Here is a 15,010-nt window from a genome sequence, read left to right on the forward strand (position 1 = left end):
CGCTGTAACTTTGTAAAATCGCCAATAATGAACCTCTGTATTTGCCAGTTATTTATGAACAGCTGCGAATATATGGAGAATTAATTACAAGTGTATTACAATAATTTGACCACTTAATAGAGTGAACGATTAATAATTGTAATGTGAATGAGATGTTTGAATTATATTGAATATATGGAAGGGAATAAATTTAATGAGAGAATAGGAAGAATTTTAGGAGAAGGCGTTTAACGGTCCAGCTCTGGCAAACAATCCTAGAATGAGACAACCTATCCAGGTAACACGCACGCTGCCACAAGGAACTTATTAATTCGAACCCTAATGGAGAACGCGAAACAGTTACCACGGAATCCGCGCCATTATCACCGTCCCGGGCGACTCTAACAAAGTTAGCCGCAATTCAGCCGGGAACGCGGCTGTGTTCTGGTCCGCGTGGAAACGATTCTGTCCAAGAGAGGGTTCTTCGTAAAATGTCTGTCTCCATTAACCCCTTCATTGTGGCTAGCTCTAGTAAAAAGTCGATGAAACTCAACACTTTCGAGGGAACGTTCTCATCGACGGTGAGTGGTCAATTACATCTTTCTCATATTATTCATTGAGAATATTTAATAGAAAAATTGAGTTTGTGTCTCAGAAATACTGCACTAGGAATATTGAAATATCACAAGTACTGATGAAATTCAACAAGTGATTTTACTGTAATTAGTTTTTAAATTACTAGGTAATAGTGTAACGCAAGAAATGCAATAGTAAATCATTAATATCTAATTATTTGCGATACCATCTGTCTTTTCTATAAAAAAATTAGTGGTATTATGTTATATTTAATAGAGAAAATTGAGTTTGTGTCTCAGAAATACTGCACTAGGAATATTGAAATATCACAAGTACTGATGAAATTCAACAAGTGATTTTACTGTAATTAGTTTTTAAATGACTAGGGAATAGTATAACGCAACAAGTGCAATAATAAATCATTAATATCTAATTATTTGCGATACCATCTGTCTTATCTATAAAAGAATAAGTGGTGTTATATAAAACACTAAACATTTTAGTCAACGTATCGAAGAAAGTATACTCATCACGCACCCAGCTGCGTCCAGGCTAGCCAATGTGTCGGTGCTGGCGTTGTGAACGTTCTGAAGGTTCGTGCTCTGTATATAGCTGACACAAGTGGCAGCGCTGTAATCGGTAGTGGTCGGCGGCTCGGTGGTTATATTCTTGCGTTTAAACTCTTCGCTGATCCTGCTCAACGGGTCTGGCCTGACCGATCCATCATAAAGCCCGGGATCCGAATGGCCACGAAACAGGTTGTGTCTGGAGTCCACATCCTCCATTCCAGCGCGATGCAGTTCAGGGACTAGACGCAGCCACACCGACAGCTGATGAGCTCGATAATGATTCTTTATTTTCGGCCGAAGACCTAGGAAATCACAGAAAATATTTCAGTTAAATCGTTCGATCCACTATTTAGTTTTTGGAGTAGAATTAGTCATGGGATTAAATTTCAGTTAGATTTTTGATTTTGGAAGACCTAGGAATAAAAAGATATTTCAGATAAATTGTTTAAATCATATTTTTGGACTAGCAATTCGGCACACTTGTTCCAAGTTTTCACAAATTGTCCATAGGACTGAAAGATTGAGTTACATTGTTAACGGAATTGTCGATACAGAATTGTTACGAGGAAGAAAATAATCCAATGCCCTTTGACAGGTTCCGTTACTTCATTCTCTAAGGTTAATCCTTTCACGGCGATATTAATCTAGGACACACCGATTACAGTACACACGTGCACCTGGAGCCCGGGTTAAATGATCGAATTAGAGCACGCCGCGCTTCAAAGTACGGGAACAATGTGATCCCGCTCGTCGATTAGTTGCAAACACGGTGTACTTCGTTATCGTGAACGAATTTCTGTCCCGATACCGAATCTCACGAGTCGTGAGGAGAAATAAATGTTTCCGGTAGTGTGAATCAATTACGAAGCATCCGTATTATGTTCCAGTAGCTGCAGCTTAACATTCCCGACGGTATTCAACGATCTACATCCGCCTCCTCGAGTATTCCACGGTCGATTTCCCCCGTGTTGCCCGTTATCTTCGGATTAAAAGAGAGTTCGAAACGAGAACGACCGCTCGTCTCTCATTAAAATAGTTTTAAAACGCGTTCCGTGTATAATGCCATTAATGGCGGGCAGAACGGGTATTATGATACTTCATAAAGCAAACTTCATTAAAAAAGTTCCGGAATCGTCTTCGGTATCTTCCGTGTTTGCCCGGTTCCATCCTTCCGCCGCTCCCTCGCCCCCCGCCCGGCTGTGCATTATCGAGTTATAAAATTCCCGACGTGTAATGAAGAATTTACGATGGTGCTACTCTGTTTCATTGCGAACCCGGGAATTATTCGTGCTCCCATTAAAGTGGCTCCGGGAGCGAAATTGAAACGGTTTTCCACGGGAAAATTTCCCTCCCTGAATGGCGGCGCTCCGCGCGACGTTTCGTTAAATTTCCATCGCGATAAAAAGATATTTCAACCGAGTGTGTCAGGAGCTGAGAAACCTGGAACGCTTCGACCACTGCTCGCCGCCCGCTGGAAATGAGAGCCGGTGTGTTTCGTTTCGAGAAATTCCATTCGATGCCTGCCACCAATTATTTTTCCGAGCGAGGCGATTCGAGCTCGAGTCGATTCTCAGGCGAATTCCCTTCCAGGAGATTCGGCCGCGTCGGACTTCCGGTGATCCACATTTTCGCAAAACGTCCGAATTACCCGGCTCCGCGAACTCTTATATCTTAGAAACGATCGCGCTCCTCGCTATTACAAGCCCTCCATTCCGCATTTCCGGATTCCTCGAATTTCACAATTCTAGCACGGTAGTTTTCCGAGCAACTAGAAACTTTAGGATCCCTCAACTTTACGACCCAGCGCCCACAAAAGTTGTCGAGCTTCTAAGACCTTTATCCGCGGAATCATAGTATGTATAACGTCTCTGTCATTGTTGAACTCTAGCAACCTAGGTGGAGGGTCTTCATACTCCCAGACTCTAAAGTTCCAAATTCGGGAGACCGTAAACCTCTAGATCTTTGGGTCCTTAGAGCGTCTAATCTCTAGAGAATACTGTATCTACAATCCTCCGTCTCTACATGTCCAAAATTCTAGTCTATACTCCTACAAGTGTCATAACTTTCGAAATTCGGAATTCCCGGCGACCCGGGATCGCAGATTCGAAACCTTCAGGGTTGACGTAACCGTGGAATCTCGGTTCCTCGATTGCGATCATTGATCGTGGGAAGAGTCCCGAAAGTTGGTCGTTTCCTGTATCAAACAGGGGTCGCGTGGGAAACGAAGGATTTCCTCTAATCGAACTGAAAGATTCAGGCGAAGCCAGCCGTCCGGGTCCCGTCTCGAAGCTGTTTCTTTCGCTAGCGACGCGCGCGAGCGTTCCACGGCGAATCAAATGTCAGCGAGGTGTCCTGAAATGATTCACGGGTCCTGATACACCGGATCTCGATCGGAAATCGGCCCGTGTGTCGCTTTGCGGTCCGCTAGACGCTGCCCTGTCATTCACGGGAACGTTTCCCCGGGCGAGATTTCGCCGTAAATGCTTCCAGAATTTTCTGACGCGTACGATAGAGCTGCCTGGTTGATCACGGGATCCCCGGGCGATCCGCGTGTCTTCGAATTTCTGTCGAATTCGCTTCTTTCGATCGCCGTCTCGACGGGAAGTGCTTTTGTTGCGATTGCAAACCGGTTAACTCCATATTTTTGAGACTTCAAAAATTTTGTATTACTGAAGTATTTAAACGGCTTTTAATTTCTTTTATTTTGAATGTAAGAAGTTAATTAATGTGAGAAATATCATAAATTAGTATAAGAAAATTAATATAATAAATTAATATAAAAAGTGAATATAAGAAATATAATAAAATAATATAAGAAAATTAATATAAGAAATATGATAAAATAATATAAGAAAATTAATATAAGAAATATAATAATTTTCTTACATTGATATATTCAAAACAAATATATTAATATATCACTTTATTATTGGGTTCATTGATACGAAATTAATGAGAACTCTTTTGGCAAAAATTGCAATAATAAAGCTTGTTTTAAAAATCTACTATTTTATAATGTCTGCTTGCTTTTGTTAGGAAATCTGACAAATCGTTGTACACTATTGCATTACATCTCTTTACTTTTTGTTCCGTGTAGTTGACTGATTTGGTTAACGAGTATCTCGTACGAGTAAAAGTTCAAACGAAATTTAAACTGAAGGTAAATTTCCGCCCGTAAAGGTCTTACCGATCGAAGTGTTCGCGCATTCGACGCGTAATGGCGCACTGTAAACTCGAAGCGTCCACGCGTGATGCGTCTGTAGATTCATCAGTCGCTCAAAGCACTTTTTCTCCGCTCCGGTGTAATCACGGCCGGAACGAATTAAACGCGACGCGGGGATCGGTGATAATAACCTGGTTTTGTTTGATCGTGATTCGAATTAACTCGAACCTCGTCGAACACTCGCGGACGCGCACAAACGTACACAAACGCGCGATCCTGCAGTCGATTCGAATTATAATTTCATGCCTTCGGTCGTCCGTATCCGGGGATTATCGTTTAAATTTCCCCGGATATTTACATCCGCCTATTGAATCGTTCCCTCTTGAAAAGTTACCGTTATTAATTCGCTCCGGTCGCAACGTGAAAAATGACGCCGAGAAGAAACGCCGGGTGACACGTTCCTCTGCGACGTTCGATTTCCCGTATCGCGGTCCGCTCGAAAACTGACCCAGAAAATTCCGACGTGGTCCACCAGCGACGAGAAAATAGATTCCCCGCTTATCTAACAGCCGAGATCGCGGAACGTATGCTGTTTGTCGACTGGAAGCCACTCCCGCTTTTGATAGAATATTTTTGTCGCCGGAAATTTCTCTCGTAGCTGAGTTATTCAATAAAATATAACGCACACTTTGGTGTACGATCCTCGTACTCCTAATGCTATTTCGATATAATACACGTAGTATCGTAGTTTTAACGCTAGCTTTACGGAACGCGTCAAATTGACGCATATTGGATTTTAGAAATATTATTTTGTAAATGTTCACGCCGATTTACTGACATGTGCCCCAATTACCTACTATCGAATCTCCAGTTTCCACAATCTAAATGAACGATTATCAATTCTTTTAGGAATAATAGAATGAAGTGTACAATAAATGCCCGTAAACCTAGTGTTAAGACAGTTCTAAGGGCTTTAGATCTTGGAAATTTGAGATTCGAGAATAGATAACGGAGACACACATTCGAGTAATAGTATTAATCAACATCGACGTAGACGTTCGCAATGTGCGTTAGATTGACTGTGAAATACAATGTTAATATTGTAGTATCGTAGTTTTAAGACAATGGAACAGCGAGTGTTCTAAGGGCTATAAAAGAGAAAGGGACTCACGGAGACCAGGCCCAAGGGTTGGTGGGTTTTTCCGAAGGATACGTAAGCGAGGATGATGAGTGCGTGGTGATGACAGTGGGGTGGTGTTTGACAATTTGTTGGAAGTGCGAGTAAGAAGAATGCTTGTGGGGGAGAGAATGATTTTTAAGTGATGGCGAGAGTTTTTAGAGAGTTGCGTTGACCTGAGAACAGAAAAGACCTGTACACTGCGAGCTATACCGTTTATATTTATTTGTATTTTATTCAATTATCTATTCCTATGTTTTTTTTAAATAAAACATATGTAGTATCTAGAATTTTTTGTGTTGGCCTCCGTGGCATTGAGTTGTACTTTTTACGTGTTGTCCGTGTTACTTCCATATTTCATTAAATACATATATTCATTCCTAATTCTCGATTACTGAAGATCCACCATTTCATTATCTATAATAATAGCCACACTACACATATTTAAATACCATTAATAGCACGTACAATTTCCGTCGATTATTTGAAACGAACGAGAACATGAAATATCAAGCCATACAAAGCGCAACTTGTTTCTAATATCATACAAATATAATATAAATTCTCCCGAATCATTTTAAACGAATGATAATGAAACACGAATTCGTTTCCTCTCTGAGGGATTTCGAGGTGATGAATATGGAATTGAAAAAGAAACCGTATTACCCGTAAAGTCCGTAATTTCGCAGCGAGGTGGATACACACGAGAGCAGTTTAATAGCGTCAAAGGTGAGCGCAGCGTTTCACGCCGACCCGATCCGCCGCCCCATCGTCAAACGTCAACAGATCTCGCACTCTCGATCTCGTGACTATCCATACGCGAGTCCGATCGTCGGGATCGCTTCCATATGTTCAACGGCGCGGACGCGACCACGAATATTCTGACACGGCATACATCAATATTTAAGTGCGGTTCGAGCATTCGATTTGCAATAAATCGTATTAAATCTATCCCGCGCTGCGGGCCCGAAGATTTCCGGTTGAAACGCCGCCTCGCTCCGACTCGCCTCGCTTCTGCGATTCTCGACGGGTTCTCCATGGTTCACGGCTACAGATGAATATCGAGCTGCTCGAAATCTATAGCCGGGATCACGGACAACTTTCCAGTGAAGTCCGAATACCGTTCAGCCTGAGCAAGTGGAAAAGCATCTGCCTTTCTCGGCGAAATTCAGTCTGCTTGTATCCAGGCAAACGGTGCAATACCAAATTCTAGAATCCGTAATGTCGTATTTACGTGTAAATAAATAGAATTACAGTGTCTACCAGATTTCACGGACACAATTCTGTAATCGTACAATTCGCAGGCTTCAGCCCTCAAATAACGATTCCGCGTAATCTCGTTTTATGAAATACGATCCACGTGTATTAATCCTATAAGGATTTCACGTTAAATAAAACATGCGACGATTCGCAACGGAATATTCAGTTTTTATTGGCCCTTCACAATGGGATTGTTTGTCTCAAGAGATCCCATTGAAGGAAGAGGAAAGAATAAAGCTGAAAGGACGACGCTGCGGGTAAACAGTTCTATTCGCAGGCAAATGTCCCCGCAGTTCCAGTAACGGTTCACTCGCGACTACATTGTGCCGTCAACGTTGAAAGGGTCGAATGCACCGTCGACGCGGAGCCGGTTAGCCAAGGTTCCGAGTACCGTTTACGTCCGCGGGCAAGTGTTAAAAAACGAAAGGGTCATGAATCACCGGTGTATCTCGCGGACAGTCGATCATTGTCACGCGATGTCTTTCCATGAATCATCCGCCGGCGGAAAAGTCAGTGAACCGTGGCGGCGGGTCGGTCGGCGCACGGGTACTTTGGGTCGCGATCAATTCGCTGTCCTTTCAAATCGGCACGATACCGACGCGGCCACGTGCACACACGGACGCGTGCACACTGGCGCGCGGAAACGGCGGAGGGTGAAAGGCTGTAAAATGGCCGGCCAAAAATGGATTTTATCGGTCATCTGGTGTGCACGGGTCGCGGGAATCAAGCGGAAGAGCCAGCCGGTCGTTATCACTTGGGAACAGCGAACTGTATCGGCCGATAAACGGGGAAAGGAGCGTCGTCACAGAGTGGCCTCGTAAAACGCGTCGAAAATTCACGGATCCATGAAGCTTAGCTTTCAGCGGGACCGGTGTATCGCGTTGTGCCCGCTGATCGACAGCGTAAGAGGATTAATTTTCGATAGGATTCGGTGCTCGGTTCTTTTCAGCCTCGAAGGTGGGCTCCATTTGATCTTGAATGCCATTTAGGGAGCCGTTTGCGACGGCGAACGGCCCGACTAAAAATATCTGTACCGGAAAGCGAAGTTTTCAACGTGAATTACTAACAAGGTACACAGGATGCTCCGCTCTATTCAATTTATACGGTTACCTCGCGTTCGTTTATCGAGAAACGTATTTCACGCGGAACTCGTTAAATACTCCGTCCGTTCGAACCATCTCTCTCGGGGGAAGACTCACTCGTGGTTGACAAAAGGCGACTGTGCGGAGTTAAACAAGAGGAAGAAATATCACAACACGTCGCAAGAAACTAGCGAATAAACTCCGCTGAATTGGCGGGCATTTTCAGGATCATTTTTCCCGAGAAGAGTTTCGCGCTTCTTCCCACCTCCTCATCCCCGCGACCGGTCGAACTTTGATCCTTCCGGCGGAGTTCTTTCTCGTGTTTCAGATTGTCCTCTCAAGACATCTTTCACGGTCCGCCCGCCGCATCTTGCGTCGCGTTTCACGACGTTCAGCCAGATTTAACTGGGTACCCCGATTTTTCTGTTCCGCGGATCCCAGGGAGGAAATCCCCTCTCAGACGCGGAGACATACGACCGCTCGGATTAGAAATTCGCTCTATTTTCTCTATCCCCGCGAGAGCTTCCGCGGCGTTCGAACCTTTCAACAAATTGAATACCGCGCTTTCATACATTAAACACACACCCCCGCCGTCAACCGAATCATTCCGCGCAGAGATATAATAACGCGAACGAGGCGCACAATGTATTCACGGAAGTTCTATCGCTCGATGGAAGCCCGTCAAAGACGAAGACGCTTACCCGGTTCGACCCGGAGAGGTCTAAGGCACTGTACGTCTCGGCTAGAAAACATTTTCACGTAGCCCGGTGAAGAGTAAAGGAAATATTTTATATGATAAAGTTGCTCGGGCTAACAGCAGCAGGTCCGTACATGGATATCTATATCTATATATATACATCTCACGTACGAGTGAGCCCGCGAGCATGTACAACCGCGCGTATATACACACACACCGAGGCTAACGACTTATTCTTTTAAGACAGGCTGGAACTTCGAGAGGACGTTCTTTCCCGGGCAGACGCCATATTCTCTCGACTTTCCGAGAATCTTCTCCAGGAATAACCGGGCTGCTCGGTCGCGACCCGCACGCGAATAAAACGAGAAAACCCATCGCAGTAGATAAGTCGTGGCATAAATGCCAACACATGTCTCATGGTATTTTCTTCTGCTCCTGTCGCGATGCGCTTCATCTCTCCTCGTTCTTTTCCCCTCCAGCTCCTGCGCGCCGTTCCCGTGCACACACCCCGTTCGTCCTCTCCGCGAGCTTTCATCCGTATTTCACGTGCCAGCTTCTCCGGTTCGTTTCTATCCCGAAAACCTCCCGACCCCGTTCCGCCCGTCCCTTCTCACCCCTTTTCTTCCCGGCCTTTCTTCCGCGGCCGATAGTCTTTCGAATCCACGCGAGGAGAAGCGGCCTGCTTGATATTCAGGCTCTCCCCCCAGCATTCTCTGTATCCGATCGGGAAAGGAGACGAGAGAACTGGCCCAGGCAATGGGAGAGAGCTCCTTCGAGCACGAGCCACCGCCGCGCCCTTTCGTCTACAATAAACCCCTCTTTCAACGGCCGGCCGGATCGTGAGCGCAAAAGCCTCTTCCCCCCGCGTTGCCCACTGCGGATGAACGGTACACACGCGTCCGCCATCCCCTAAGACCCGGATCCTTCCCCCTTTTGTTCCCGCGAATTCCGCCTTCGCCGGATGATGTATCCGCGAACACGCTTCTCTGATCTCCGAGGATATCCCGGTCGATATACGCGGAGAACGGAGATAATATTTTGACTCGGGTGTGCCGGCGGTGAACAAATAGGGCCGGCCTCTCTTACCGATGAGCTCCCTTCGGAGGGTTCTTTAATATTCCGAATCCCCTTCCCCGTCGAACGCGAGTTTTCTTACTGTTACGTTTCGATTCAAATGGGCTTATGGAAAGTAGGGTTTCCCCGTGAAATTGCGGAGTTGCGTATATAACGAGGGGGTTAGAGTGTCTTTAACGATGTGGCGTGGACTGAATGAGGAGCTAATAGCGTTGCCCCTCTTGATGATCTGTAGTTGGAAAGTCCAGATGTTTATCATAGAAGAAGCAACTCTATCGATCATAGTCTTTAGGTTCAAACTATTTCACTTTCTTGATTCATGAAAATGTGCAAGTGAAATAGTTTGAAGCTAAAGGCTATGATCAATAGAGTTGCTTCTTCTATGATAAACATCTGGACTTTTCAATTACAGATTGATTCATGAAAATGTGCAAGTGAAATAGTTTGAAGCTGAAGGCTATGATCAATAGAGTTGCTTCTTCTATGATAAACATCTGGATTTTTTAATTAGAGATTTTAATTAAATCAGTATACCGCTGAATGAATGAAAATATCCCCGATTTCTTTTCATTTCTCTTTGCTACCTCAAGCGACGTCTTATACGAACGAAATTGCTACAGGGTAATTAAAACGAAGCTAACGGTCGGCCGCTGTATGGTTTTTTTAAATTTGCATCGTCCCTTGCAATATCCGATGAATTTTTAATCCATGAGATGTACCGATCCCCGTTTAATTCGTGTGCCTTTATTAAATTCGTCCCGGCGCGGTCCGACGGTCGATATTCTTCGTTAATTAAACGGGACGTCGCGTTCGTTCGCGGTGAACGTTACGCGACCGTCTGGAACACGATTCGACGGGAACTCGGAGCACCTGGACGAGCCGTCGAACCGCGGGAACGGTGAGATCAAGGTGGCACCGCGTCGCATGGGACATTTGTCTCTTTCCTCGGCCGCAGATAAGAAGAGAGGAAAACACGAGCGAGCATTACGGAGTGTCGTCGTGAAAGCCACTGTGATCCTCGAAGCGGATTTTCATATTGATACGCGAACTTCCGTGCGGATCTTTTACGATCTCCGGGTGAAACCATTCTCGGAGATCTGACTATTCGCTCTGGTTTCGTGCGATGAAACAACCATCATTTCGTTCGCGACGAGAATGGGTTGAGTGGGTTTAGATGTAAGTTAAAAATGAAAATAACGAGAATGCCTTGGTTGGGTAGGGGACGTTAGTTCTTTTCATCGATCATTTTTCATTGTTTGAGATTGTCTCCAGAATTTTGAAAATATAGGTATTATTTACAAAATAAGAAATTAGTTCTGCTATACGATATCTTTAACAATTCACTTGAAATGAAGACACTCGGGCACAAGGGCAATTAACCCTTTGCACTCGAGAGGTGACTGTCAGTCACCACTTGATTTGATACAAAACTATGAAGTAGAATATTTAGTATTTTAAATTAAACATTGTATTACTATGTGAAATATTTAACTGAAATATCTTTGTTGCTTAATTTATCTGTGAATTATCATTAAATTAGTTAAAAACAAAGTCGTCTGTATCTGGTTAGAAAATATTGAATATTTCCAGTGAAAAACTTTCGAGTGCAGAGTTAAAAGATTGAAATCAATGGATTTAGATGTAGACCTTCCTTGTATTATTTTATTCCAATTGTCCTATAAAAATTGAATCAAACGAGCAAAGGAAATAATATTAGAAAAACTGGTTTAGATTTCCTTCAGATTTATTTCGAAATAAGTTGATGTCATCAATTCTTCTTAGTCAATCCCACGATTCATCAAATTTATCGTTCAAACTGAGTTTATCCAAACGGTAGTTGTATTCGAATGCCTCCGACCCGCGCTCATAAAAAGCCACGTTCAATCTTAGCCCAAAGAATCTCCTGATCCGCCGTATTCTTTATTTCCCCTCCGCCATTCCCGATTTAAATGCAAGACTTAGCTTCCATACTGTGTCTCAACGACTTCCTGTCTGCAACCCGACGCGTTCGCCGCAGCCAGCACCCGTTTCGCGCGGTCCCGACAATTAAATTCGTCGTTATCCAGGAAACGGGGCGCGACACAAAACGTAGCACCCGTGAAAATTGATACAAGCTTTGTCGTCGCGGCCAATGCCGGACCGCGGGCCGCTCCGCGCCGACAACGATACGACTTCCCGTGGAATTATTGCCGGTGTTGCCGCTGTTAACGGAAACTGTGAAACCATAGAGGCAGGGAGCCGTGGAATCGCCGCCGAAATCCGTGAAAGCGGTTACGCCGAGGCCAAACGAGCGTCGGCTGCCGAACAAGCGTTCCCCTTTGTCCTCCGGATCCGTTCCGTCCCCCCGCCGGCCCCTTTCTGCCGCCATTACATCCCTCTTTTATCGTTTTGTTTCGTCATAACCGGTTTAAGCCCCCTGCACAGCCTCGATAATTGCGCGGCTGCTTTAACTTTCATGCGATACCCTTTCACGGACCACCGGAGCTTCGCACGAAGGAGAGAGAAAAAAAAGAGAAAGACGGTAGGAGGAGAGGAGAGACAGGAAAAACTCGAACGGTCCGCGGCGAACCTTTTAAGGCGCCATCTTTATGAATCCTCCCCCCCGCCGTCCTTTTGTCGGACGGTGGTTCGAGGGCTTATCGTTGTCGCGACGACCGGCTCCGAACGAGTCTCGTTCCCCGACTTCCATGCACTTTGCGCTCTGTTCCGCCGCGTCCTCGGACCGATGCTCGGATATCCTGGCCTCTTTTATGGTATTAATTGAAACTTACAGAATGGGGTGGAACGAGTGAATATCGCGCCGCCGGCGACTCCGTTCTTAGCGTTGCGCCATTGTCTCCCCGAGCCTTTTTGCACCCAATCGGGTTTCTATTTCTTTGATTTTACGATCCCTCTTCGGTTTCCCTTCGATCGACCTCCTACTTCTTGGCTGGCCTTCTTTTTTCGTCCTCGAGACCGGCGAGAGGATCGTTGTGTTTCTTATCGTTGTCTCGAGTACGTCGGTGTCGCGGAGTCAAGGGGGAACTTAATTTTCTTCCAAACAATCGTTCACGAAGGAATTAGATTCTTTTATTTTCAACGACCTCCTACCTCGTGATTTTAATTGTTAGTAGAAGACTTCCGATTTTTATGCATTCACTTAGGAACTGCATTCATGGTATGCACGCATTGCGAGGAAATGTAGAAAATGTCTGAAAGCTTTTTATAACGTTTGGTAGGTAAAAGAATTTTCGATCGTAATCCAATTTTTCTAATTATATGCTTTAGAGTTTGAATTTGCGTAAGGATCTGTAGTATAGCCGTTATTATTAAAGAATTTGTTAAGAAATCGACTAAGTACAATTACACGCTGTTAAACAAACTTAAACAGATAAAACAGACAGCCGATCTTAATGCAAATTCAAAATTTCAGAATATAATTAGAGAAACAGAACCACGGTGGAAAATGATAATTCTTAACAAATATTTTATAGGTTTTTTCATTTGCATGAATTCTGTGCAATTTTCCATTTCCAAATTTCCCATAAAGACACAAAGATCAGCAGTCTAATCACGAGTAAATAAATCGTACGAAACGAGTTTTCAGGACAGAGTTCCAAAGTTTGCAATTTCAAAGCCAATAACCCAATTATCGAAATGACGTCGCAGTCTCGGGGCTTCAATTAATCAGCGGAGATCATTGGTAAGGTTTTGGGACGAGCGTTCCGAACAATAACAATCTTAGAACCTGGCCGTCATTAAATACCTCGAACCGTTGGACCAGTTTCCCCCCGGAACGATGGCAAATTGTAATATTCATAAGATTGCGCCGTCTAAAGAGACAGCAGCGCGGAGAACTATTACGCGCCCGTGTCTGTGTGCGCTAAATGACAATGACGCCGGGGACTTTCAGACCCGGGTGCCATTAGGAAAAAGTGTTTCGGAGCTTGGACGAGGTCGAAAATAAAAGGAGCGGGAGAAAAGGCATTGTGAAGGCGACGCGCCCGAGGAACGTACAAGCTTCCTTCATTCTTGGAATTTTTAGCGGTCACGGTTTTAAGAAGAGAAAGAGAAATAATCGAGATTTTCCCGGGGCCGGCTAGTTGAAATTTCTTTCATCCAGTTCAACTCCCGGGCTTACCCTACATTCTTTTTTTCGTCCGCCGGACAGGTGATGAATTCCACTTCTAAACTTAATTCCCGCGCGGGTGTTCGAGGCACCGAAACGATTATTGTGAGACTGCAAGAAACTGGAAACAAGCTTCATGAATCCCCCTGAAAAGAATATTCGTCGGGAGCGTTTTTCACCCGAGGGACTTAAAATTGTCGCCTTCGCGTCACGCGGACTAACGTGTCGTTTGTCGCCCTTTACAGGACGCATTATTCATCGGGAACGGCGAACCGTGTAAAAATTAATTTACGGTATCTTCCCTCTGATTTACTAATGCCAGGTGTCCTTTCATTTCACTTCTTTTATCAACGTTGTTCACGCGAACCGCGCCGGATGAAAATAAAAGTGCCTTAAAAACGAGACGCCGGGTTTTAAAGGGTTTACAGCCAACATTAATTTTGCGGTTTATATACGAGTCTCAACAAAAGGTACGCGCAAGAAACTCGTAACTAATTGTACTTACACGTTGTTACGTTTTTGTAACGTTCGAAACGTGCAGATAAGCCCGGCCTCGTAGCGGGGATAAAAATGAGCCGCTGTTAATGCACGAATGGCAGCCGGTTAGTGGAACGAACTAATTTTTCCATACGTTGAAATTGCCGGTGAAATTGCCGGGGACGGAAACGAGCGGAGGAAAGGAAACCTCAAATTTTCTCTCGAACGGAATTCTTCGCAGACCGACGTATCGAATAACGAGAGCTTTCCCCGTGGTGAAATGCTTGGCCAAGCAACGGAGAACAAAAGGAAGGAAAGAGACGTCCTGGGTCCGCTTATTTACTCTCGCCCTTTACCGCGGCCCTTCTATTAAACGACGTTTCCTGCGGGACAACCGATCTGGTCCCCCGCAACACCGTCACGTACTCGGCTGTTCACATTTGCGGTAATTGTCAGGGTGGTCCCAGGGTCACGGGGGTGGCTCCAATCTCGCCAACGGGGGTTAGGTCGGAGATTCAGCAATCTTGCGCGTCTTCTCGTAGATTCGCCTCACCGTACCGCTCTCTACCTTTGTCGCCACGAATTTATCCTTGTCGCAGGGAACGCGGATTCTTTCACTACAGTCATTCACTGTATTGCTGATAACCATCTGAACGACTAACTTGATCTCGGATCATCGATCTAATCTTGGATTTCAGCAATCTTTGAAATTGAGTGTTACCTGGAATTGGCGCAGAAATGACGTTGCATCAGAATAATCAAACTTAAAGTCTTATGTCAATAGATAACAAGTACATTTCCTATAAACATAGGGTATACGAAATAAATAAAATAAAATAAAACATCAA

The 15,010-nt window shown here is 44.7% G+C and overlaps 1 protein-coding gene across 3 annotated transcripts in view; it reads right to left on the reverse strand.

Moving 5' to 3' along the window:
* NLG-4 (neuroligin 4) overlaps nt 1–15,010 on the reverse strand; it is a 446,966-nt gene that overhangs the window by 9,393 nt on the left and 422,563 nt on the right. For all 3 annotated transcript variants that reach the window (XM_031982034.2, XM_031982031.2, XM_031982032.2), the window contains exon 11: nt 1,093–1,426. In XM_031982034.2, coding sequence (XP_031837894.1) covers nt 1,093–1,426 — 334 coding nt within the window. The remainder of the gene's footprint in view (nt 1–1,092; nt 1,427–15,010) is intronic.

The sequence above is a fragment of the Nomia melanderi genome, chromosome 3, assembly GCF_051020985.1.
Source record: "Nomia melanderi isolate GNS246 chromosome 3, iyNomMela1, whole genome shotgun sequence".
In the NCBI taxonomy this organism is placed as follows: domain Eukaryota; kingdom Metazoa; phylum Arthropoda; class Insecta; order Hymenoptera; family Halictidae; genus Nomia; species Nomia melanderi.